This window comes from Nansenia antarctica (genome assembly GCF_963989245.1).
Source record: "Nansenia antarctica genome assembly, chromosome: 11".
Lineage (NCBI taxonomy): Eukaryota > Metazoa > Chordata > Actinopteri > Argentiniformes > Microstomatidae > Nansenia > Nansenia antarctica.
Genome location: NC_137681.1, coordinates 18378206 through 18404072, shown reverse-complemented (window position 1 = coordinate 18404072; position 25867 = coordinate 18378206). Strand labels below are relative to the sequence as shown.

Here is a 25867-nt window from a genome sequence, read left to right as displayed (position 1 = left end):
GGAAATGGCTGAAGTGCCACTCGAATGCAATAAACAAGGACAGTTGTACTCAATGACATCCATACGCACACCGGGCTGATCACATCACACTTAATCTAAAATGCATTTAAAAGACACCTCTGCAGTAATGCTTATAGTGTGACATTGTGACGATCAATCAAATAAGTTATTACCATGACGATGTAATGATACCACGATAAGTACCGTGATCATGATGTAACGGCCAGGTAAGTAGCGGCTGTGTAATAAAGTGTAATTAAATAAAAGGGACACAGAATGCTGCTGTGTGAGATTAGAAATAGACCTAACACCATAAAGGCTCCTTATTCTAGAATCTTTAATAGAGGTGAGATCAGAACCTGGTCCATGGTGAAGCGGACCCCCGTAGCAGCCATGAGCTGGTGCCAGTGCCGGGCCCGTATGGCTGGGTTCTGGAGCTCCACCACGGCCTTGAGAGAGGACTGGAGGTTCTTGACCCTGCTGTCCAGACCCGTGAACGCCTCCCATGCTCGTGCCTGGGAGAGACCAGGGGCAGAGAGGCAGTCTTACAGCATTCTGCTCTGGGAGGTTTTACAATGTGAAAACTGTTTTTTTTGTTTGTCTATAAAAAAAAATAAAAAAACATGAAAACATCTGTTTTTCCTTTAGGAAAACATGTCTCACTGGCCATTTGTATGTCTTCTGTTGGTCTAAACACTCTTAAAAAGGAATCCCCTCTCCCTTCCTCTTCTACTGTACCTCTCCTCTTTTCCCTCCTCCCCTTCTCTCCTCCCCCACCCCCCCTCCCTCATCTTCTCCTCTTTATCTCACCCACTCTCCTCCCCCTCCATCCTTCTCTCCTGCCTGCCGCCCCACTCGTCCCCTCCATCCTCCCCTCCCCTCCTCTCATCTCTCCTCCTCCTCTCTCACCGTTTTATCCAATCCTCTTCTCTTTAGAGAAGCGTTTACACTCCATCTCATTCCTCCTCTTCTCCCCCCCTCCTCTACTCCCATGCCCTCCTCTCCTCTCCTCCCGCCTCCTCTACTCCCATGCCCTCCTCTCCTCTCCTCCCAGCTCCCTCACCTCTTTATCCAGTCCTCGTATGTCTTTAGAGAAGCGTTTACACTCCAGCTCCATGTCCTCCACGTTGATGCCTCTCCAGGGGGTGGTCCTCCAGGCGGCCATGCTAGAGTCCACCACAGCAATCATATCCCACAGCTCCTTCAGCAGGACCACCTCACGCCTGAAGGTCACAGGCAGTTGGATGAAGACACACACACACACACACACACACACACACACACACACACAGGTGGCCATGATGGACATGTTCAATAGCAAACATTAGGGTTTATAAGTGTTTTCCCTATCATTGAGTAGCTGGGTCTGTTTAGTTCTGCCCAGCCTAAAAATTGTTAGCTTACATAGAACTTCATAGGATGCTGATTTGTGGGCCTCGTCGAGAACTCGTAGAGAAAAATGTACTAGGGTAAATCTTTATAGGGTAAAGACTACTTGTATAGGATATATCGTTTTTTACCATACTGTATGCATGCTGTTTTTTTTTACGGCAATATTTACTGTATTTATTTTATAGTGCATACAGTATACACTAACCGAACACTTTAGTAGGAACACCTGTACACCTTCTCATTCATGCAATTACCGTGTGGCGGCAGCGCAATGCATAACATCCTGCAGCTTCAGGTGATGTTCACGTAAACCACCCGAATGGGAGAAAAATGTGATCTTAGTGATTTCTTTAGTGGCATATTGTTGGTGCCAGACGGGCTGGTTTGAGTATTCATAAAACTGCTGATCTTCTGGGATTTTCACACACAACAGTCTCTAGAGTTTACTCTAGAGATGGTACAATAAAGTAAAAACATCCAGTTCTGCGGACGGAAACGCCCATGTTGATGGGCGTTCGTGAGGAAAACAGAGAATGGCCAGACTGGTACGAGATGACAGAAAGGCTACGGTAACTCAGGTAACCAATCTGTACAATTGTGGTGAGCAGAAAAGCATCTCAGAATGCACAACGCGTCGAACCTTGAGGCGGATGGACTACAACAGCAGAAGGCCACGTCGGGTAAACGCTTAGGTGCAAAAGGGCTCGCTTTGTCACTGCCCCGCGGTCATTGTTGCCTTAAATAATAGACCGCACTGAGTGTGTGTACTTCGGCATCTGTCATGTGTAGTACTGTATCTGTTGATAGTCTGTGTTATTCAGTGTTGTATGTATACTGTACAGTGGTGTGAAAATGAATTTCCCCCTGGGGACAATAAATCTAATCTAATCTAAAGGGAGGCCCAACCCAGTATTAGTTTTGTGTTCCTAATAAAGTATTTGTTGAGTGTATACACTGTTTATAATAATAACATAGATATAATAATTGCTAGAGAGTTGCCCTCCATGCTGTGTCTCACCTGCACTGTCTCAGCTGTCTGTAGTCAGAGACGGAGACTTCAAACAGGCTGGCTGACTGCACCAGGGAGGCCATCACAGCCTCCTTCTCCTGGATCAACCAGTGGGAGCTATCCAGCATCTGATAGGGGCTCTCACTGTCAAACCTAGAGAACACATAAATACACAAACACAGTCAGCACACACACACACACACACACACACAACGTGATGCGACGCAAGCACACACACACACAGTCAACAGTCAGTATGGGGTAGGATCTCTCACTGTCAAACCTAGAGCGCACACACAGTCAACACATGGAGTACACACACGCACGCCCGCCCGCCCGCAAACACGCACACGCACACACACGCACACACACACACACACACACACACACACACACACACACACACACACACACACAGGTCAGTCTAGGGAAGGCATGGGTAACATCTTCGTCAAAGAGACAGTCAGGCAATAGCTATTATGGGTGTGTAGAAGGGGTGGGTAACAAAGGTTCTTTATCATTCGTGATCATGTCATATCAAGTTCGGCATGATTTGGCTGGATCAGGAAGTGACTGTGGCAGCCTTGCTAACACTACCAAGACCCAATTACCAATCAGGACCATCCATGACACGTTAATGTGAATATAATCATCTCCTTATTAAGAGGGTGATTATGTGCATAATATATTTGTTAATTAGACAGCATGATGAAGCGACCCTATCGTACCTGTAACTTAATTAGCATATGTTAAGATTCAATTAGCCTTTTCTAATGTGTGTGTGTGCGCGTTGTACTGTTTACTGTTCGCTATGCAGACAGGCTGGTTAATGAGCAGATGACGAATGAGAAAGGTGACAGAGATGTGGCTAATCTTTACAACGGTGTTCAATGAGCATGAGATCAGGAGGAGCACACAGCACATTGGTGTCATGTTGAGGAGTTGATCTTTGCACACACACACACACACACACACACACACACACACACACACACAGACACAGACACAGACACAGACACAGACACAGACACAGACACACACACACACACACACAGACACACACACACACACACACACACACACACACACAGAGACACACATATACACATACAAACAAACACACACACACACACACACACACACTTTACAATCCCTCAGCCAGAGGCAGATATTCCTGATGGTGGTGTTCAAGGCTGGGAGTGAACTGGGATCAATGACAGGAATGGAAGGATCAATTAATCACTGCTCTAGAACCGTGCTCTCAGCCTCCCTGGGTTGGTGGGTGGTCGGGGTCAGTCAGGGGCTGTTCTGGGCCTGCATGGTTATTAGGGACAGATGTGTGTGTGTGTGTGTGTGTGTGTGTGTGCGTGCTTGCATGCGTGTGTTCGTGCCTGCATTTGTGCATGTGTGTCTGTCTGCGCGTTCATGCGCGTGTGCATGTGTGTGTGCGCGTCAGTGTCACCTGAAGGGCCCGTGTTTGCGGAAGTGCTCTCTGAAGGCGTGCTGCTCCACGTCGAAGGAGGCACACCTCCTGCGCAGGCTGGCCACCTCGGAGGCCTGCAGCGGCGCCACCTGCTGTTTCACCACCACGGCCTGCTTCTTCACGTTGGTCCACTTCTCAGGCAGCTCCTACACAGACAGAGGAGGGGGGGGGGTGGGACGGATGGGGGGTGGGGGAGACATAGAGGAGGAGGGGGAGAAAGAGAGGGATGAGCAGGAACGCGTACCAGAACTGGGGGGATAAGCAGGTCTCTGATAGGCTGGGTACAGTGACACAGTGTTTTTCCTGTATCTACTGTAGTTTAAAAGAAAGTTAGTTAGTACCAAACATTTCTGCCGTTTCCACCAGTCGGACCCCTGAGTGAAAAGCCAAACATACAGTAAATCCAATCCGTTACTACCAGCACCGTCATTCCCCGTGTCGTTACCTCCAGCTGTTTATAGACCACGTCAGGCAGGTCATGTTCGTAGGTCTTCAGCAGGGTGATGGTGTGTTGCAGAGGCTCGAACATGGCGTCCGTGGTGCCCTGTCTCTCCTTGACGGCCAGCAGGTGACCCATGACCCCCACCAGCCTCTCGTAGTCGCCCTCCTCCACCCTGCAGCCCAGCCCCAGCTCAGCCACGTCGATAAACCCCTCCAGGTCAGACAAGCTGGGGGAGAGGGTTACAGCAGGTCACTTACAGTCTATAGTATGCATTCCAGGGAAGGTTGGTGGAGGTAGAAATTGGAGGCCGGGCTCATTGTAATGCAAGGAATGGAATGAGGAATGGTATCAGGAATGGTGAGGAATGGTATCAGACACACACATTCTTCCTTCTTCCTTGCCCCCCCTTGAGGCCCTGTTTAAAAGTAGGGCTTTGGGGAGGGCCAGGAAGATCATGGCTGACCCCGCACACCCAGGACACGGTCTCTTCGCCCCGCTCCCCTCAGGCAGGAGGGTGCGGTCCCTAAAAACTGTGAAGGCCCGACATACACACAGCTTTTTCCCCACAGCCATCCGGCTCCTAAATGCCGCTGCCCCCCCCCCTGACCTGACCCCTATCTATCTACCCTCCCTCCACCCCCACCCAGAGAGCTTTGGACTGTCTGGATATGAACACTTGAACACTTGATCTCTGCACTTTATATTTATATTAATTATGACTCTTGCACTTTGATGTTGGTTTGCACTGTCTTGTCCTGTCTTGCACCTGTCCTGCTGTAAACCGTGCTCCATGGTACCAAACCAAATTCCTAACATGTTTACATGTCATGGCAATAAAAGTCTTCTGATTCTGATTCTGATTCTATTCCATGCATTACAATGAGCCCTCCCCTGTTGCATTCATACTGTAGGTGTACAGAAGGCGGGGGAGGGGGGGGGGGCAGACTCTATCTGCCTACCTGTTTGTCACATGGTCAATGAGGTGCTGTTTAAACATGAGGCTCCACTTCTTAATGATGTTGAGCAGGCAGCTCTTGAAGGCGCGGCCGTCCACCTTCATCCACCCCTGGAACACACACACTGGCTCCAGACCCTGCACCTCCTCATAGATACGCTCATACCTGGGGTGTATAGAAACAAAGACTGACTTCAGATAACACACACACACACACACACACACACACGTACACACACATACACACACACACACACACACACACACACACATACACACACACACACACACACACACAACCTATACCCACCCATCCACCTGCTCCTTGAAGTTGTCCAGTGTCGGGGGACTCTCTGGGACCCCGTCCTCCGCGTGAGCCTCTATCTCCTGACTGGTCAGGACGTGGCCGTACAGGAGGAACTGGCGCATGAACTCCTTCCTGTCGTCCACGTAGAGGTACGCGTAGCGCTCCAGAGAGTTACGGAACTCACAGCACGTCGCCATGATGCCTTGAATGCGCTCCATCAGCAGCTGGCGCATGTCGGCCAGGTCGGCCATGTCCTCCATGTCGGCCTGAGGGAGCAGAATAGAATACAGTAGAACATAATAAAACCGTACAGAGTAGAATAGAATAGAGCAGCAAATGTTATTGCATTTCACTGTGGTCTTACAGTGTATGTACACACACGTTTACTGTTTACTGTCACACATAGCAGGTGTCTTAATACTTGGCTTCCAGTGGAACCTGACACGTAATTGATTGATTGATTATACTTTATTGTCCCCGAGGGGAAATTTGTCTTGGGCATGGTACTTCACAATAGCCTAGCGTCATGCAAGTGTGAAATGTGTGCATTAGATGTAACAGGGCAGCTACAGTACGGTACCTGGTAGTGTGCGTAGGCGCTGTGCTGGGCCAGGCGAGGCACCAGAGAGGACGTCCTGTAGATGTCGTTGATGAGGCTCTCCACCAGGTCATAGAAGCCGTCGCCAACCCCGAACTCCAGCGAAGGGTTAAACACCACGTCAGGCACCAGCAGGTCCAGCTGAGCTTCAAACAGGGGAGCCACACCTGCCCTCTGGTCTGAGGAGGGAAGGGAAGCACGGCTCCAATCATGGATCAGGAAAACTCACTATTTGTGTGTGTGTGTGTGTGTGTGTGTGTGTGTGTGTGTGTAGGACCTGTACCCGTGTGAGTCAAATACCTGTGTTGTCCAGGAAGAACTTGAGGGAGCAGTCGATGCTGCTGAAGAAGCCGTCGATGACCATGTCATCTATGTACTCCACGTAGGCTCTCCACTGCTCAGACGAAGGCTCCGCTCTGAGCAGCTCCATGTTACTCTGGGAGAGGAGGGATGAACCATCGTTTTGAGAAGGGAAATGAAGACTTATTTTGTTAGGATTATAATACATTCAGCAAACGACGGAATTTGAGCTGAAGAATGATGACACCTGATTTCAGCGAACTTGAATTGTATGCATAGCATTTCCAAAGGAAGTACAGTCGTCCATCGTCGTCGTCCCCCCCCCCCCCGACATAATCACCTTTAACAGGAAGTGTATCTTCTCTCCGGAGGAGCGTATTAGTCCGTAACACCTGTCCAGCCTCTCGGCCCGGTCCTCCAGGCTGAGCAGGGTGTCTCTCTTTCCCTCCCGTCTGTCGAAGATGGGGCTGGCCCAGGCCTTCATGAAGCCCTGCATGTCCTCCACATTGTCTTTGGTCCTCTGGAGACGTTTCTCCAGGTCACACACAGACTCTCTCACCTCCTGGATGTACGTCCAGATACCTGGGAGCAGTAAGGGCATGGAGGAATCATTTCATGTGTTGAATAGTTTCATCTGTGTGGAAAATGTGCAGGATTTAACACATTGGACACCAAAACCGAATTACTGAAATCCTAAAAATAGATAGAAAATGTCACAGTCAAAAATACTGTCAGGTAATACAAAAAAAATGTTTGTGGGCCTTTTACCCGGTCACTCAATACCCTTACTAGAACAGCCACGAGGGATCATTTGACCCTGTGAGTTAAGAAAAATGTTATATCTTTGTACTCGATAAAATTTCAGGACCCTCCTTTCATGACTTTTCCTAGATATGTGCGCTCTACCACCCAGTATCCTTACATTTTCAAAATCATATCAGGATAAGCTAGTATAAAGCTATTTTGCAGTTTTTCTGTGTAGGAAGCAGGCCAATTTACAAGCGGCCAACTAGTGGTCGTTGAGCATTGTAAAGAGGGGGTCATCTTTCGGCTCTTTTAGTAGGTAAAAAAGGCACTGCTGTTCTAGTGTTAAAAATTACAATGAGGTTAGAGTACAGATTCCCAACTTTAATTCAATATTTTTTCAGATCGTCACCTAAATACTAAAATACTAAACATGAGTACTTTGTTTGGACTTTGTTTGGTTATTATAAAATATTTTTGGTGCCCTGAAATCGGGAAGAATGTTTAAAAACTTTGACCTGATAGTAATCATTTGATTTAAAATCCAAACTATTGGAGTATAGAGCTAATTAAAAGAAGACAAAAATGCTTCCTCTTTCCAATACTTACGGAGGGCATTGTAGATCTAGTGAGCCGCACAAACAGATTAATTCTATAAACCCTACCCTTGTCCTATTTTCCATGAACGCATAAAGTATGAAGCACTTGACGTTGACAGAGTGGCACTCAGAGCTTAGTCTGTCCCATACCATGAGCTCTCCCCTCCCTACAGACAGCCAGCTGAGAGTGCATTTACATGTTCCATAAGACTCCTCTCCTCTCTCCTCAACCAACTATTTCCATCCCTGCCAACAAACAGTACACTGCATAAAACATACTAACTATATGAATGATTCAAGGCCTCCCATTTCATCTATTTTAAATGCTTGTTCTCTCAATGCCTGCTCTACTGTTCACGTGATCATGGCAAATAGCAGTTTGTTCTGTCCTAGAAACGACATAAATAGAGTGATGGTCATGAAAAAGATAATCTGTGTAGAATATCACAAAGAATACTTTCTGAAGGCACTGTATGTGAGAGAGGTATTTTGGACATGAGTGGACAGAAACACAACGGGGTAAGACAGTTGAACTGAGCTCATGAGGCATTTATAAAATACAGATATACTGTATTCTTCAAGAATCAATGGCTATACTGGCTATACTATACCAGAGTTTTGATCAGCAGCTAAAGCAGAAATAGAATGACACTCATGTTCACCCATGCAGTTTTAACCCGGTGACCCCCGACCTTGGCTGTTCCAGTTGATGTCCTCTTCCGCTTCTCTGAGGCGTGCGTCGATGTCTCTGAGCTGACCCTGGACCAGAGGGTACTCCACGTCCAGCACGGAGCGCACCACCTGGGTACAGAGAGAACAGGGTTATACAGAGATTACCCAGGAGGACCGGCGTTAAAACAAGACATAAAATAGACTTGGGCTGCATTCTACCTCCACCAGCCTCCACTGAAGCAGACCGTTTGTTTTTAAGATATCCATGATATATAATTCATACACACACAGTGTAGAAACATAGTTATGATTATGCAAATTATTCCAAAGCATTTTTCCCATGATCTTCCATGATCTTCACAGATTGTAGCACCATGCAGTTTAGAGCAGCACCTTGTTGTAGCAGCAGACAGTGAGCTCCAGGTTGGTCACGTACTGCCACAGCTGCCCCCTGGTGGTGTAGACCTGAGCTGCAGTCTCTGGGATGGCTTCAGTCTGCCTGGCCTCTAGGTACTTCACCTCTCTCAAAACTGACACCAGCTGGATAAGGGGTGGGGGGCGGGTTGGAAGAGGGAGAGAGAGTTGACTACAGCAGAAACAAGCAAAAACACAATATTTCGAGTCTCAATTTCAGGGCAGGTTTTGTCGTTACCTGGGGGTTAAAGTTCACAGAGATGAGGCGTGTGGCTAGGTCTCGGCTGATGAGAGGCAGGTTGAGGTTGTACTGGGACTTCTCTCCCACAGACTCAGTCCACACCTCATACAGGTTACTGGAGTATCTGTGGTCGACAGACAAGCCAAAACAGCCAATCACACAACCCGAATAGACAGCCCACTGTTTTCAGGGCACCCCTATTGTATAAGTCAATATGTCAAGTTTGATGTGTATTGGATTAAAACACCACTATTTCGTTTATGTTCTACAAACAGCTGTTCAAATCCAATAAACTGTGAGAATAGAGACCATTATGCTCATAGACATGAGCTTACTGAGCATAGACCAAAGCTCTAAATTCTCTCAAATTGCTATGTGATACGCCTAATTATCTGTGGATACAATATACTGTAATTAAATCTCTTTAATGACACAATTCAGCGTCTATTCAGGCATGAAGAGAAAAGGCCGGAGAAATATTCTGATTACGTTCTGCTGTGAAAGGAAACATGAAACAACAATAATGTGATGCGAAAAGGAGTGGAGACTGCGAGAGAACGAAAATCAGCCGACGACAACCAACGACAGGAACAGAATGAATATCTCACCCGCTGTGAACAGAGGAGAGGAGACAAACACAAGCACAAACACTGACTCATCCATTACAGACACCAAACAGACAATATGTCACGGCACCCGAACGGCTATATCCATCTGTAAATAGGCCGATTATGATGAGGACTTTAGTGCACGGAGCCCACTTGGATTTCTGCTTGTGGGGTTCATTTCCTGATAGCGCCAAAGCAGACGCAGAGGCAATGAAAGGCCTTCGCTACAGCCATAAATCACTGAGTGTTTTGTCTGGGGGTAATGACTAGGGATGCCAGACAGTAATAGCCTGACTGGATTATGTACACACAGCGCCGGTGATTATTAGAATCTAACAAGGCCCTGATTTCTGACGGGAGTGAATTGGTAGGGAAGCGGCGTTGTTCATCATCGCATTAGCTTGGGTGCAGGGACATAATGTGAGGGGTGATATTATGCGTGTGAAGCATACAAATGTGTGTGCATGTGTTCACACAGATACACACACACAGATACACACGCACACACTCACGCAGGCACACCCACACAGACAGAGGGTAATTTAAACCCAATAGGATACTTTGTCTCTGGAGGTTTATATGTTGGATGTGGTCTAAAGATCCATTCCTCACAGGGCATCAGTGAGCAGAGACAGAGCATGTGGGATTATGAAAACCCTGTGAAATAATCTACAGACCAGCACCGCAGTGATGAGGACATAAATCATACGTGTCACTGTGGAATTCCACTGTGGCTTTGTCATATACGAATCCACTCATTTCACACAATAAAGGAACACGTATAGATAAAAGCATATTGGCGGGATATGGCTGTATAAGATACCAGTAATAATTATGGGGGTCATCCCTATGTTCCCCGGGTCCTATGTTCCCCGGGTCCTATGTTCCCCCGTTTCTTAGCAAAAAAAAAAAAAAGGGTTCTATGTTCCCCTCTTCCGAAAACTTCCGAAAAAGGGTTCTATGTTCCCCGCTTCCGAAAAAGGGTTCTATGTTCCCCGCTTCCGTATATTCCCCGCCTGCCGTTGTGTCAAGCGACCCCAGGTGTCGTTATGTAGTACTGCATGATTTTTTTTTTTTTTTTTTTTTTTTTTTTTTAAACAACATACACAAATACATAATTATACTGTTAGTTTTTTTTTATTGTTTTTTTTTTAAACAACATACACAAATACATAATCATACTGTGGATTACTATGTGTACAACATTATTATATGAACAAAATGATTATATGTACAAAACCTTTTGTAGGTAGGACACTATTGGACCTCGGCCCAAATCTAGTACTGAACCTGACCCCCCATGCTAAACCATTTGGAAGTACAGTATACTAGGACTCCAATTCAGACACACTGGGGGGCTGTCACAAATCTACTAACTCTAATCAGCCTGGTCTCACACGGCAGACGTCAGAATTCGACGTTGATGGACAAACATTAATCTGCTCTATTCATACATTAATCTGCTCTATTCAGACATTAATCTGCTCTATTCAGACATTAATCTGCTCTATTCATACATTAATCTGCTCTATTCAGACATTAATCTGCTCTATTCAGACATTAATCTGCTCTATTCAGACATTAATCTGCTCTATTCAGACATTAATCTGCTCTATTCATACATTAATCTGCTCTATTCAGACATTAATCTGCTCTATTCACACATGAATCTGCTCTATTCACACATTAATCTGCTCTATTCATACATTAATCTGCTCTATTCAGACATTAATCTGCTCTATTCAGACATTAATCTGCTCTATTCAGACATTAATCTGCTCTATTCAGACATTAATCTGCTCTATTCACACATTAATGTCTTCACAAATGACCCAACTCTGATAGTCTTTATATCAAATCTGAGAATGAAATTCAGTATGCTAATTATAAAAGGGGTATGCTATTGATAATATGAATGAATGAATCAATGAATGGTCTTTATTGTCATTGATATAGTACTGGTTTACATAAATAAAGGCTATGTACACTATCCACTATACTATACTGTACAAATAAAACACTGTGCTGTACTCTATGCTATGCTATACCTATTCTAACATTTCCTATTCTCGGCAACCTTATGTACCCTAGGGTTGTCATATTGCACATAGTGTTATTGCACATTCATTTAAAGTGTCGCAGTTTGCAGGCTTGAAATGTACATATCATTGTAGCATGATATGCTAAATGTAGCATATCATTTAGATTGTTTTTAATGTATTGTTTTAGATAATTCATTATTTTAAAATATTATTTTCTTTAGATAAACAACTAAAATAAAAAATCTAAATTAGATGCTATTGATACTGCATAGAAACACATTGATATAATATACTTGTATGTTTCAGGGGACAATGTTGCACTCTGATATTTAGTGTGTCTCTGTTGCGCCCTTCTACTCCGAGTCACCAGAGGGCGTAACACCCCCTATCAATTGTTTTAAGGTCAATTGTAATTGAGCTTGAGTTACAAGACTTCCTCACATACCGGTATGTGAGGAACACATGCGTAGTGACAATGGCTCAAATAATTACTGGAGACCGAGGGGGGAAAATATTAGTTCTGGATAATTTTAGGTACCAGAAACACCGCACAAATTTACAGAATATTCGGTGGCGGTGTTGGAGAGAAGACTGCCGGACAGTTCTGGTTACAAACATCTTTGATGTAGAGGGGGTCAATCCCAACATAGAAGTTCGGGAGGTCCGCGAACATGTGCATGCCCCCGATACACAAATGGTGAACAATGCGCAATTTCGCCAAGTGATTACTGGAGAGGTGGTGAGAGAACCCACAGTACCAATCAAACGCATTTACGATGCTGAGTGCGTAGGTCTACAGCGGGGCCGTCCCATCCAGCGTGGAGGTCGCGGGCGACCTCCTCAAAGATTCTCCTCAGTTAGGTCTGTTATGGCCAGAGCCAGAGCTGCAGTAATCCCTCCCGTCCCAGCTACCGTTGATGATGTAAGGATCGACGGTCAATGGGCTGAGACATGGGGCAGAGACCATTTCCTCCTGCACCAAGACAGTGAGTGGGGCATAGCAGTGTTTTCCACAGAGGACAACCTGAGACAGCTGCGACACTGCAGGACATTATACATGGATGCTACATTCAAGTCGTGCCCACGCCCATACAACCAAGTATTTACTATACTCGGGGACATTCATGGCTTCGTTGTCCCCCTTGTACATGTCCTCATGGAGCAACGTACAATTGGACACTACCGACAAGTGTTCCAGTGTGTCAAAACGTCACTCAGGAGAATCACCCACCACCTTTGGCGTCCGCGTAAAGTCATCTGTGACTTTGAGCAAGCGCTGAAAACTGCTCTTGAAACGGAGTTGCCACAAGCCAGAATCGGAGGATGCTACTTCCATTTCAACCAAGCCTTGTGGAAGTGGGTACAGGCACTTGGATTGGCTGGTCCATTCCGTCATGACCATCCACTGGCAGCAGTCATCCGCAAGGTTTGTTGTGTTCTGTCTGCACTGCTGTCTGTCCTGTGTTGTTTTGTTTGCATTGCATTTAGAAATGCTCTTACTGTAACGCCAAATCAAATTCCTATATGTGTATGCTTAATGTGTATGCATAAATGGCAATAAACGTTATCTCATCTCTCATCTCATCTCATCTCATCTCATCTCAAGGTGATGGCCTTAGGACACCTGCCTCTGCCTCTGGTCCAGATCAATTTTGATCTTCTCCTCAACCACAGAAACACCAGGCGTGCCCTGATGAACCACCCTGAGTTACAAGACTTCCTTGCGTATGTTCGTAACACATATGTCCATCCTGGAGCGGCCTTCCCACCAGCGATGTGGAATGTGTTCGAAAGAAACATGGAGCAAAGGACCAATAATCATGTTGAATGTAAGTGTAACAATGACAGATCTGAACAAAAAATATATAATTTCATCTAATAACTAAATCTGAAGTATTAAGTTAATTATTTTATATTGTTAATATAATATTGTCTGCTAATTATGGGTTAATTCATTCTTATCCTATCACCTCTGGGCCTGTGCGTATATCGAGGTTTAACTATGAGCCGAAACAAAAATTAACGAAACATCAAACACAGCAGAGGACAGGAGGGCTCTTTAAACAGGTGGACGAGTTGCCACGTACAGGCGCGCTAATGATGATGGACATAACATCAGTCCAATCATGGGCGGGCACCGTGATTGAGAAAGGATTAAAGCGCGCTAATGATGATGGACGTAACATCAGTCCAATCATGGGCGGGCACCATGATTGAGAAAGGATTAAGAAAGGATTTAAAATTGTGAAAGGAGGAGACACAGAGGGGAAAATGTTCAATGTCAAAATGTTCATGCCAAACTAATAACATTTAGGGCCTGATTTACTAAGATCCCAAATAACGAATACTAATTGAAGTTCACACACAGGGGAAGTTGAGATATACTTCAAATAAGGCCCGCTATCTTCTACATTGGAAAGATCAACAATCCTCACTGCACACCGTTAGTAGATCAGCCTGCAGATGTAGAACCAGTTTGCACATTAATAGGCCATTAATAGGCTAATAAGTTATAATTCTGTATTTTTGTTCTAGCTTATCATCGTACTCTGAACGATGCTGTCCAAGTGCGCCATCCTTCACTTTGGAAATTCCTTCGGCACCTGAAGGATCAGCAAACGCTTGCAGAGGGTAAGCTGGGGATGGCAGACAGAGGCCACGCTCCCCCAACAAGGAGACGGAAGTGGAGGGAGTTGGAGGCCTGTCTACTGAGGCTGAAAGGACAGTACATGCAGGGCCTCAGAGATCTGGCTTCGTACTGGAGGGCTGTCAGCCGTAGCGTCCGTATGGGCTAGATTTCCACATTTATTTTGATAGCACTTTGGCCTATGTTGTTGTTATTATTATTGTTATTGGCCTAATTGTGTTATTGTTATTATTATTATTATTATTGTTATTGTTATTATTATGTTATTGTTATTGTTATTGGCCTAAATATTGCTATTGTTATTATGTTAGTTGCTGTTTGTTGCTGTGCCTGACTACTAAAACACTAGAGTGAAAGAGACTACATCTCTGTATGCCAGGATCCCCCGAGGATTTGATGTGTGAAAGAGGATGTGTCACACTCTATGTGCTACGGAAACTGGCTAGTTACTTAGGGATTATATTATGGGATATGTGACACTGTAACCTAGAGACACACTGCGCTGTTACGTGACGTCCTGCCAATGGGATGTACAGTATTGTCTCAGGTTGGCATTTTGATGCTTGGTCTTGGAAACAAACACCATGTTTGCACAAACATAGTACATGCAGGGCCTCAGAGATCTGGCTTCGTACTGGAGGGCTGTCAGCCGTAGCGTCCGTATGGGCTAGATTTCCACATTTATTTTGATAGCACTTTGGCCTATGTTGTTGTTATTATTATTGTTATTGGCCTAATTGTGTTATTGTTATTATTATTATTATTATTGTTATTATTATGTTATTGTTATTGGCCTAAATATTGCTATTGTTATTATGTTTGTTGCTGTTTGTTGCTGTGCCTGACTACTAAAACACTAGAGTGAAAGAGACTACATCTCTGTATGCCAGGATCCCCCGAGGATTTGATGTGTGCAAGAGGATGTGTCACACTCTATGTGCTACGGAAACTGGCTAGTTACTTAGGGATTATATTATGGGATATGTGACACTGTAACCTAGAGACACACTGCGCTGTTACGTGACGTCCTGCCAATGGGATGTACAGTATTGTCCCATAGGTTGGCATTTTGATGCTTGGTCTTGGAAACAAACACCATGTTTGCACAAACATTGTTTTTTTGTTGTTGTTGTTGGTTGCAATAAAAGCCTATATTTTGGATTGATATCTCTACTGTATTTATTTGATTCCGTTTGACCAAAATATAGAAAAAATATTTCTTTAATCCATGCATACAATTGCAAATGTTGGGCCGCTACCCACACGTTTAGCTGTGTTGCTCATTCCACAAATGCATGATCCTTACAAGTCATACCTCGTTGTAAAAGTGACTAATCAGCGGGTCATTCCACTAAAGGTGGATCGGTATAGCGGCGCTCAGGGAACTCGAGATTGGAAATCAAGCCTCAGGTGATTCCTCGAACGAGGATCAGCCTTGTGTCATCAGTGTTCACAGAAGACAGGCTTACAAATCTTCGATATGGGCGCGTGCACGCAGACATAAAAAGCCCTGAAGTGTCGATCTGTCGAAATGAAGATACTCCACTCTGCAGGGGTACTACATTTGCGCAGCATTCCGAATTATTGATTTTTATGAAGACGGAAAAATAAGATGTAAAATAGTGCAATACTGCCGCAATTAACAAGGCGAGGGAAATGGTTTGGCAAGAAATTGCTGACCGATTAAATGCGTAGGTCATACTAGCCCCAGTTATTGTTATGTGTTCATATTTTAATAAATTAATATTACTACTGTGGTGATATCCGCAGCAGGCTACAAACCGTCATATCGCCACAATGGCCTAGTGGTATTGACTGCTGCCATAGGATTTAATCGTCATTTTATATCAGTGGTTCGAATCCCTCTTCAGGCGCACTTTTTACTGCATTTCGTTGTCTGAATCTAATCTAAAATCTCATCTAAAAAAGTATTGTAGGCTATAAAATGATGGTGCAGGCTAATTTACAAGAACTGACACGATTACAATGGTGTTTGAAACCTTTGCATGAAATCTTCGGTTAAATGTAAAAAAAAAAAAAAAATGAATGACTTAGTCAAGTCTCGAACTCGCAACCTTTGGAACTCCAGTCCGCGGCCTTAACCACTACGCTAGCATGACAGCAATGCAAGTTGTTTCTTTTTACACTCTTTTCTTTATTGATATATCGATTTATCTATCACACTTTCAAAATATCAAGTTATCTATCACACAATCAAACTATCTATCGATCGATCACACTTTCAAAATATCAAATTATCTATCTATCACACAGTCAAACTATCTAATCTATCTATCTCGTGTGAAGTGGGAACTAATATTTCCTAGGGAGGAACTATCGTTCGGGATGTAGTTTCCGCCTGTGAGCCTTTTTTGACGCGCGTCTCACTATAGCCTGTGTTTTCGATTTCGAAGACGTCACTCACTGTGCTACGAAAACTGGCTAGTTACTTAGGGATTATATTATGGGATATGTGACACTGTAACCTAGAGACACACTGCGCTGTTACGTGACGTCCTGCCAATGGGATGTACAGTATTGTCCCATAGGTTGGCATTTTGATGCTTGGTCTTGGAAACAAACACCATGTTTGCACAAACATAGTTTTTTTTTTGTTGTTGTTGGTTGCAATAAAAGCCTATATTTTGGATTGATATCTCTACTATATTTATTTGATTTCGTTTGACAAAAATATAGAAAAAATATTTAATAATGTGTATATATATATCACTGGTGTTCTTTTAGGAATATAAGATTTTCAATTCCATCTCGAAAATGATCTATCTAGGGAGTTCTATAAAATGCTGAGACAATACTATGACATTCATTGTGTTCTTCATTATTTACAAGTCATCTTAAGACCCCCCCCCCCCAAAAAAAAAAAAAAAAAAAAAAAGTCAAACTCTCATGCAGTACCACATAACGACACATGAGGTCGCTTGACACAACGGCAGGCGGGGAACATAGGACCCTTTTTCGGAAGCGGGGAACATAGAACCCTTTTTCGGAAGCGGGGAACATAGAACCCTTTTTCGGAAGTGCGGAACCGGGGAACATAGGACCCGGGGAACATAGGACCCGGGGAACATAGGCATGCTCCCTAATTATGTATGTATGGCCAGTGTATAATGGTGTATTTGGCAGCTGTAGGAAGGTTCTTGAGTGGGAAATAACCACCAGAACAACCCTCCAAGTCGAAGAAGAGTTGGGAAACTCAGTGGGAAACTCAGACCAGTATGACGATACACGGGACTCCACGATCACTTTTTACTTTCTCGTCAGAAAACAGGCACTGATTTTGACAGTGAATGGAAATGGAAACAGTATTCATCTTTCTGTACTTTTGTATAGATGTAATTGCTAACAATAACACATGTATGTATAATGTACCGTATGTTTGTAGTTGGTTAATGTTCATTATGGTTTGCAAACCAAATCTCATTGGTTGAATAGTTGTTCATGTATTCATGTCAGAGTCATGACTTCACCAACCGGGAGCTATGAGTTCCCGAGAACCAAACGAACATAACATAATGGTCATGTGACCTATGACCTTGGTCATGTGACCCATGACCTTTGACTCTTACTGACCTGTCCAGTAGTTGCATCATCTCCTCATACTTGTGGATGACCCTCTTTCCATCAGCAGACTCCAGGCACCTGAGGAGGAACACATCAACATGTCAGTTGAGATTAGTTGAAGCCAAAATGGAGTCATGGTAAACAGTATCAACCAGGTCAGGAGAGGCTGGTGGAGGTAGAAATTGGAGGACAGGCTCACTGTAATGCATGGAAAGGAATGGGGAATGGTATCAAACCCTACAGCGGAAATCCAATACGGAGCTCAGTGCACTAAAGTCAGGGCCGGCCCACGGCATGAGCAGTCTATGCGGTTGCTAAGGGCCACAACCACTAGAGGGGGCCACGTTTAGAAAAAGTTACAAAAAATAAATAAAAAGCAAGCAAGGAAACACATATTGAGGACTGATGTTGGATGGTGGTGAGAGAATGGATAGCTATAGTTTATACAGTAGCCAGTTGTTTTGTTGTTAACATAGTTTAACAATTTTGTAGTGTTCACTATATTTGGAATATTTTGCACTCTTATATTGATTGTTGATTGTTGATTGTTGATTGAGCTATTTGTTTGTCAAAATAATTGTGTTTCTATTAAATGAACATAATTGTTCATTTGTCATTGTCTTTACTTATAGACCTTGTTATGTGCAAGTGTGTTGATTTTATAGTTGAAAATTTTGACTTTTATTGTTATTTAACTTCTCAAATGTTAATATATACAGTATGTTATTTTATTTATTTCTATTGAACGTGTGTCTTTATTGAGTGTGTGTGTGTGTGTGTGTGTGTGTGTGTGTGTGTGTGTGTGTGTGTTCATCTAGCTCTAGCTATCATAGCTATCATAGCTCTAGCTATGTTCATCTAGCCTCCCCGTCGACTAAACACCGGTCAATCAAAAACTCCAAACCCCCGACAAAATGTGTGTTTGTGTGTGTGTGTGTGTGTGTGTGTGTGTGGGTGGGGGGGTCACCTCTAAGCAAATCTTGCTTAGGGCCACAAAAGTCTTAGGGTGAATCAATGTTGGCGCTGGTGTCTGCCTCTTCTCCTCTGTTCACAGCAGGTGAGACATTCTCTCTGTTCTCTCTCAGTCTCACTCCTCCTTGTGCAAAGCATCATCGTTGTTTCATGTTACTGATCTCTACCTCCAACAGCCTCCCCCACAGAGAGCTCTCTGCATGTGAGGGGACCACCAGCAGCACCTACACCATTAGTCCTACACCTACCCCTAGGGGGCAGCAGAGAGAAGAGACTCACGGGTGGGTGACGTATCTGAACATGGAGAAGGGGGTCTGGATACGCTCCTGCAGCTGCTGGGCCCACCGAAGACCTCCGGCTACAGCCGGCATGTTCTTATTGACAGGGGTACAACCTGGAGAAAATACCAACACACACACACAACATCGAAAAGGAAATCAACTTCGTGGCACATGATATAAAGCAGTTATACTTATAGTAGGCGCGTATGTGTGGGTATGCGATCGAAAATAGCATACATTTTTACATTTACATTTTGGTAATTTAGCAGATGCTCTTATCAAGAGCAACTTACTTTAAAAATAAGTACATCTGCCTAAAGTATGTGGAACAACTATACATCACAATCATCGCAAGTATGAGTTTCCATAACTTCTATACCTCTGTCTCCATTCCATCACCTCAACTACAAGCTTAATGTTGATGTGTTTCCTTGTCTTATGGTATCCTAGAATAAAACCATGATATTGATATGTTCAAACGACCATCTCACCCAGCTCCTCCACTGTCTGCGTATGTTTGTTGAAGAGCACTTTGCAGCAGTCCAGCTCCCTGTTGAACATGCTGATGAGGATAGGGTATCTCTCCTGGGCATCAGTTGACACTAAAGGGCGTTCCAACAGACTGCCAAACATGTCCAGGATCTGCAGAGTCGATTGGGAGGAGAGAGAGCATTCGTGGGTGTGTGTGTGTAGGTGTGTGTGTCTGTGTGTGCCTGTGCCTGTGCCTATGCCTCTCTTCACCTTGAAGGCGTGTTCCAGTCCTGAGGCGTCATCGAAGGCCTGACAGAAGATCGCCCCTAGGCGACGGTCCGTGTCCTCCACCTTCAGTCTGAACTCACTCACATCCCCCTCAAACTCCTGCACAGACAGACACAGTCAGCAAGGAAGCAGCAAAGTGCTATCCTTATATCCTTGCCTAATATGCCAGGAGTGTTAATACTACACATGGCTGGTGAATGATATATATATAATGCCCTCCTCCTGTACCGTATTGTTGACGTCCAGACAGTCGTAGGGTTTCTCACTGAAGACCTTGTATGTGTCCAGGAACTCCTCGTGCAGCCACAGGACCTGCTGGCTGAGGGTTCTGCCTCTGATGCCCCCGAACTCCACCTTCTCCAGCTTCAACAGGTCCACTGCTGTCAGCAGGAGGTCCTACCGAGGAGGCCATAGAGGGACAGAGAGAGAGGGGGAGAGGGAGAGAGAGGTAGAGAGAGAGACATCTGTAAAGGACTCTATGTAAACCAATTTTAGGGCCTCCATGTAACCAACTGGGATTCCATGTCATTTCAATGGGGACTCTACTATATACCTTCAAAGTGCCTCTCTGTAACCTCAGAGGACATCTGTAACCTGTAAGGATTCTTTGTAACATATACTTTCTTAGTCTTAGAAGCAGAAGCCAACGGCAGTAAATGGGAAACGGAACATTCTGTATTTTCATGTTGATATCACATTCTTTGCCATTTTAGATCAATATAACAGTGCTCAAATCTGACAAGGTAAACTTCACTTCATCCATTTTCTTGGTAGCTTTGAGAACAAAGACATAGAGTACTAATCATGTGTCAAATCATCAAAAACTATACAAGAGAGCCTTAGGGGAGAGAGGGGGAAAGGAGGCTCCATCAAACAGTACAGTATATGTTTCATGTTTCATATTGACAGTGCTACAGTGAAATCATTAAATTAGGCGTGCAGCTACACCTCTATATACAGTACCAGTCAAAGGTTTGGACACACTTTCCCATTCAATTGAACTGGTACTGTAGTTGGGATTAAGAGTGAGGATCCGATTGAGAATGCTATGATTACAACATGCCGTTCCACTTGCCTCTATGGTCTTGACCCGGTCAACAAAGCAATCCAGTCCAGAGAAGACCATGAGGGGGGGAAAGTCCCAGGGCCGGACCGCTCTCCCATTCTTCTGGTACTGACTCAGACTGGCCCTGCGGTCCTCATAGGTGTGTCTGAAGAGCTGGAGGATGTCCAGGGTGGTTTGGACCTTCAGAAGGCTCTCTGACACATCCCCCTTCAGAACCTCCTCCGGGCTTACGTACACACAAGCCTGGGCTCCGAGAACAGGCAGGGAAAAGAAAAGATTGTCACCATTATAGTTTCCCATATTACTAGGAATGTTAAAACGATAACAAATGTATCTTTCTGTATGCTGCCCGAGATACAGTTCAAATCCACCAGCATATGGCTCCCTCTACAAAGAAACAAGTTCTGGAAGAACTTTCTCCGGTGCAGTTTACAATGTTTACGTAGATTTTTATTGCAGCAAGTGAAAACCCTCCATTTGCAATAAGCTGATGATGCTCTTCATATTGGATGAAAAAACGACTGAGTTAAACATGAGAGTTTCCCCTACCATTGAATAGCCCCTACCCCCCCTCACCCCGCTGCCTCCATGTATTTAGCCTTTGCCCTGTTTTGCCTACAACCTTTTGGCTTACATAGAACTACACAGAAAACATTGGTAATGGCAACCTCATTGATGGGCCTCTGCACCCTGGCTATGAGAAACACTGGGGGGGGAAACACTGATTAACATGTCGAAGATATTCCTCACCTGCTGTATGAGGAGGTTGCAGGTCTCCTGGAGCAGCACGATGAGGCGGGCCGGGGTGTTGTAATATCCAGAGTTAGACCACACCAGACACACAGCGTGCATCAGAGGCACGATGTGACCTCTGACCTCAGGGAACTCCACGTTCTCCAGGTCCTCAAACAGACGCTGCAGGGGCTTCAGGTACGTGCAGATGTCCTTCGCCTCCTCCAACGCTGACCAACACACACACACACACACACACACACACACACACAGACACACACACACACACACACACACACACACACACAGACACACACACACACATACAGACATACACACACACACACAGACACACACACACACAGACACACACACACACACAGACACACACACACACAGACACACACACACACACACAGACACACACACACACACACACACACAGACACACACAGACACACACACACACACACAGACACACACACACACACACAGACACACACAGACACACACACACACACACACACAGACACACACACACACACACACAGACACACACACACACACACACACACACACACAGACACACACACACACACACACACAGACAGACAGACACACACACACACACACACACACACTCACACACACACACAGACACACACACACACACACACACAGACAGACAGACACACACACACACACACACACACACACACACACTCACACACACACACAGACACACACACACAGACACACACACACAGACACACACACACACACACACACACACACACACAGACACAGACACACACACACAGACACAGACAGACACACACACACACACACAGACACACACACACACACACACACACACACAGACACACACACACACACACACACACACACACACACACACACACACACACACACAGATGATACAGTAGTTTTCTTAAAATTCAATACAATGTGTTTAGATACCGTTTCTCACTCCCTTCATTACAATGAGCCTGTCCTCCGACTTCTACCTCCACCAATCTCCCCAGCTCCAGAGTTGCTATCGTCCTGCAATAATGTGGAAGTGACACCTTTCAACCATATCAAAGGGGGTAATTTCCATTGTGAGACTCACCTGCCAGAACATCCTGTAGCATGTTTGTGAAAGCAGGATAGTAGCTGCTCTCCATGGCTTCCAACAGAGCCGCCATCTTGGTCACCTTGGAGGACTTGAACTGGGAATGGATGCACTCCAGGTCAGCATACCTACAGAGAGAGAGGGGAGGGGAGGGGAGGGAGAGAGGGGGGGGGGGGGCAAAGGTCACGTGGTGGGCCAAAGGAAAGCTCCAACAGCCTTTGTTGGATGTTAGCACAACACAATTTGAGAAGCACTCTTTAACACCCCACCAGGGGTAAAGGTGTGACCTGTTCCTCCAGAAGAGCAGCTCAGTGTTGGGGGTGGGGTTCCTGCCCTCCAGGAGGGGCTCAGACGAATCCTTCTTAAGAACCCCGTGGACCTGGTGACTCCACTCTATCACCACTGACTCTATGGAGTGGATGAGACTCTTGTCCACCACATCTCCTCTGTTAGGAAAGGGGGCAGAGAGAGAGAGAGAGAGAGAGAGAGAGAGAGAGAGAGAGAGAGAGAGAGAGAGAGAGAGAGAGAGAGAGAGAGCGAGCGAGAGAGAGAGAGAGACAAAGAGAGGAGGGGGGAGAGAGAGAGTGAATGAATGGAGGAATGAATGAACTAATGGATGGATGAATGAATGAATGAATGAATGAATGAACGAACAAACAAACAAACATGAGTGAGTTGTAGTAGGCTACCTCTTGTCTCTCTCCAGGGCCGCTTGCTCCACTCTCTCTGAACCTGAGGGCAGGGGCAGGAGGGTCTTGCCTTTGACTTGTCCCGAAACCACAAACACGTTGGTCTTCAGGGAGTGGACATGGCGCCTGATGTCCTCCGATACAACTTGAGGCCATTCACCATGGTTCCTGCCATTGGACAACAAGGGGACGACAACCTGAGAGGGAGGAAGTTGGGATGTTGGTGGTGTCAGAAGAATGTTATTGGTTATATAGACAATGAATAGGATTACAGTGTATTAATCACTTAATAATGTTTTTTTAAATTATTATTATTAAAAACGTTTTCCAACGAATGTTTTTTCTTTTTTAAATAGTATATCAACAACTGAATTTCGTGAGCTTAGAATTATAAGGTTCTATCTCCGTTTAGGGTAGTTCAGAGATATTGAGCGTCAAAGTTGTTACATTCCATTATGTTCTGTGAGATGGAACCTTTGTATTTTATGAATTACTAACTAAAAAATTGCAACATTTTAAAAATAACACCACATAGGCATTAATAAACACCTAATGGTTCAGATTATGTAAAAAACTCAATTTTGACAAAAATGGAGATAGAACCTTATAATTCTAACGTCACCTTATCACAGGGTGACTCCAGGGTAATGCACCTGTTGGATGAGTCAGTGTACTTCAAGCATGAACAGCCTTACCTCCTCCACTAGCGCAGAGAACTGCTCAAGCGGTGCGTAAGAAAGGTCCCCGTAGACCAAATTACTTTTCATTGAATTCAGAGTTAGTGATGTTTTACTTCTCTTGACGAAATAAACGGCTTTATTTTTCGTGGTCGTCGGAAATCCCACAGTGGGCAGCAAATGTCCTGCAGAATTCAGAGACACGACCAATGTGATGTCGTCGGATTTGTCCAAAAACTCCTGAATAATTTGTCTGTATTCCTCGGTGCCGATGCATTTGTGCCATCGGTCCTGTTTGAGTTTCAGGGTCTTCAACACGTACTCCTCGATGAATTCGAATCTCTTGTCCGCCGTAGAGTCGTCCATGTTCACCGCGTTCCGCAGCCCCCTGTCCCAGCGGCGTGAGAGGGTTTGTGTATAAACTTATTGTCCCCTGGCCTCCATAGTAACGCAGTGTTTGCATTAATGAACACGCCGTTGCTTGGAGGACAAAAGCTCTCTGGCGCTGACCCATGTCACTCTTGGTTCTTCAAACAGGTGGGTTAACGTGGTAACTGCTTGCGCTTTTTGTTTGCTTTTTGAGTTAGAATAGATTATTAACAGTTTTATGGAACTCAACTCACTCACTGTCTCTTACTGGTGACCCAATGTGGCAAACTTGCAACAAGGAAACAAACGTTGTATTTAGTGTGCACTCTTGCTGCAATATTTACAGTATGAACAGAACACACATTATTGTAAAGAACTGGTCTAATTGACAATTCATTGGTGAGCAAGGAGGCATATTATTGGCCTGGCCTTCTGTAAGCCTGCCAATTAATACATAATTTCACATTAGCTGCAATAGTCATAAGTTACCACAAAGTGGCACCAGTGGAGTAAAAACTGTCTAAAGTGAAACTCCTTTCCTGACCTAACGAACTAGTTGATCACAGTCAGAAAAGAGTTAGTTCGAAAGTTAGAACGTTCTGACAAGAAGGGACAAGATGCCCCAAGAGTCTGGTGTTAGTGTTGTTAACTCTCAGATCTGTACCAGGCCATTATATTGTATCTGTAAAATATATATTTTTTGTTTTTGTTTCAGATTAGTTTGTTTTGTCTCCTCTTTCCCGAAAATATCTGTAATCCTAAAATGATACACATGTCATATTTGGCAGGAGAACAGAACGTGATTGTGTATTCATCGTTCTGATGTGGTATTGTAAAATACACCATTATCAGCAGCATAACATAACATATTTGTCTTTGTCCTCTTTTGTCCAAGTTCAAAGGGAGAAGTGAACCTTGGCAAAACATAATAGACAAAGTGTGTGTGTGTGTGTGTGTGTGTGTGTGTGTGTGTGTGTGTGTGTGTGTGTGTGTTTGCGCACTCGCATGTGTCTGTCTGTGTGTGCGTACGTGTGTGTGTGTGTGTGTGCGCCGGAAACCCAGTGACCAAGGAGGCTGAGTTCCTCTCTCTCTCTCCCTCTCTTTGATGATTAGCATGACAGACCAAAGGCAACGATCAGGGTCGGACTTTCC

The 25867-nt window shown here is 44.7% G+C and overlaps 1 protein-coding gene across 1 annotated transcript in view; it reads right to left on the bottom strand.

Annotated features, from left to right (window-relative positions):
- The window catches only part of dnah9 (dynein, axonemal, heavy chain 9), a gene marked incomplete at its 5' end in the record, with an annotated part of 104897 nt that extends 80185 nt beyond the window's left edge, over positions 1-24712 (bottom strand). Inside the window, 24 exons of the mRNA XM_080541681.1 lie at positions 360-515; positions 1064-1223; positions 2411-2554; positions 3864-4030; positions 4330-4552; positions 5286-5447; positions 5592-5854; positions 6169-6365; positions 6487-6622; positions 6827-7068; positions 8522-8630; positions 8895-9041; positions 9154-9280; positions 18045-18113; positions 19287-19401; positions 19780-19930; positions 20030-20146; positions 20276-20443; positions 21123-21356; positions 21864-22075; positions 22978-23108; positions 23268-23426; positions 23670-23866; positions 24365-24712. Of these exons, the coding sequence (XP_080397807.1) occupies positions 360-515; positions 1064-1223; positions 2411-2554; positions 3864-4030; positions 4330-4552; positions 5286-5447; positions 5592-5854; positions 6169-6365; positions 6487-6622; positions 6827-7068; positions 8522-8630; positions 8895-9041; positions 9154-9280; positions 18045-18113; positions 19287-19401; positions 19780-19930; positions 20030-20146; positions 20276-20443; positions 21123-21356; positions 21864-22075; positions 22978-23108; positions 23268-23426; positions 23670-23866; positions 24365-24712 (4134 nt within the window). The remainder of the gene's footprint in view (positions 1-359; positions 516-1063; positions 1224-2410; positions 2555-3863; positions 4031-4329; positions 4553-5285; positions 5448-5591; positions 5855-6168; positions 6366-6486; positions 6623-6826; positions 7069-8521; positions 8631-8894; positions 9042-9153; positions 9281-18044; positions 18114-19286; positions 19402-19779; positions 19931-20029; positions 20147-20275; positions 20444-21122; positions 21357-21863; positions 22076-22977; positions 23109-23267; positions 23427-23669; positions 23867-24364) is intronic.
- Positions 24713-25867: the final 1155 nt, after the last annotated feature.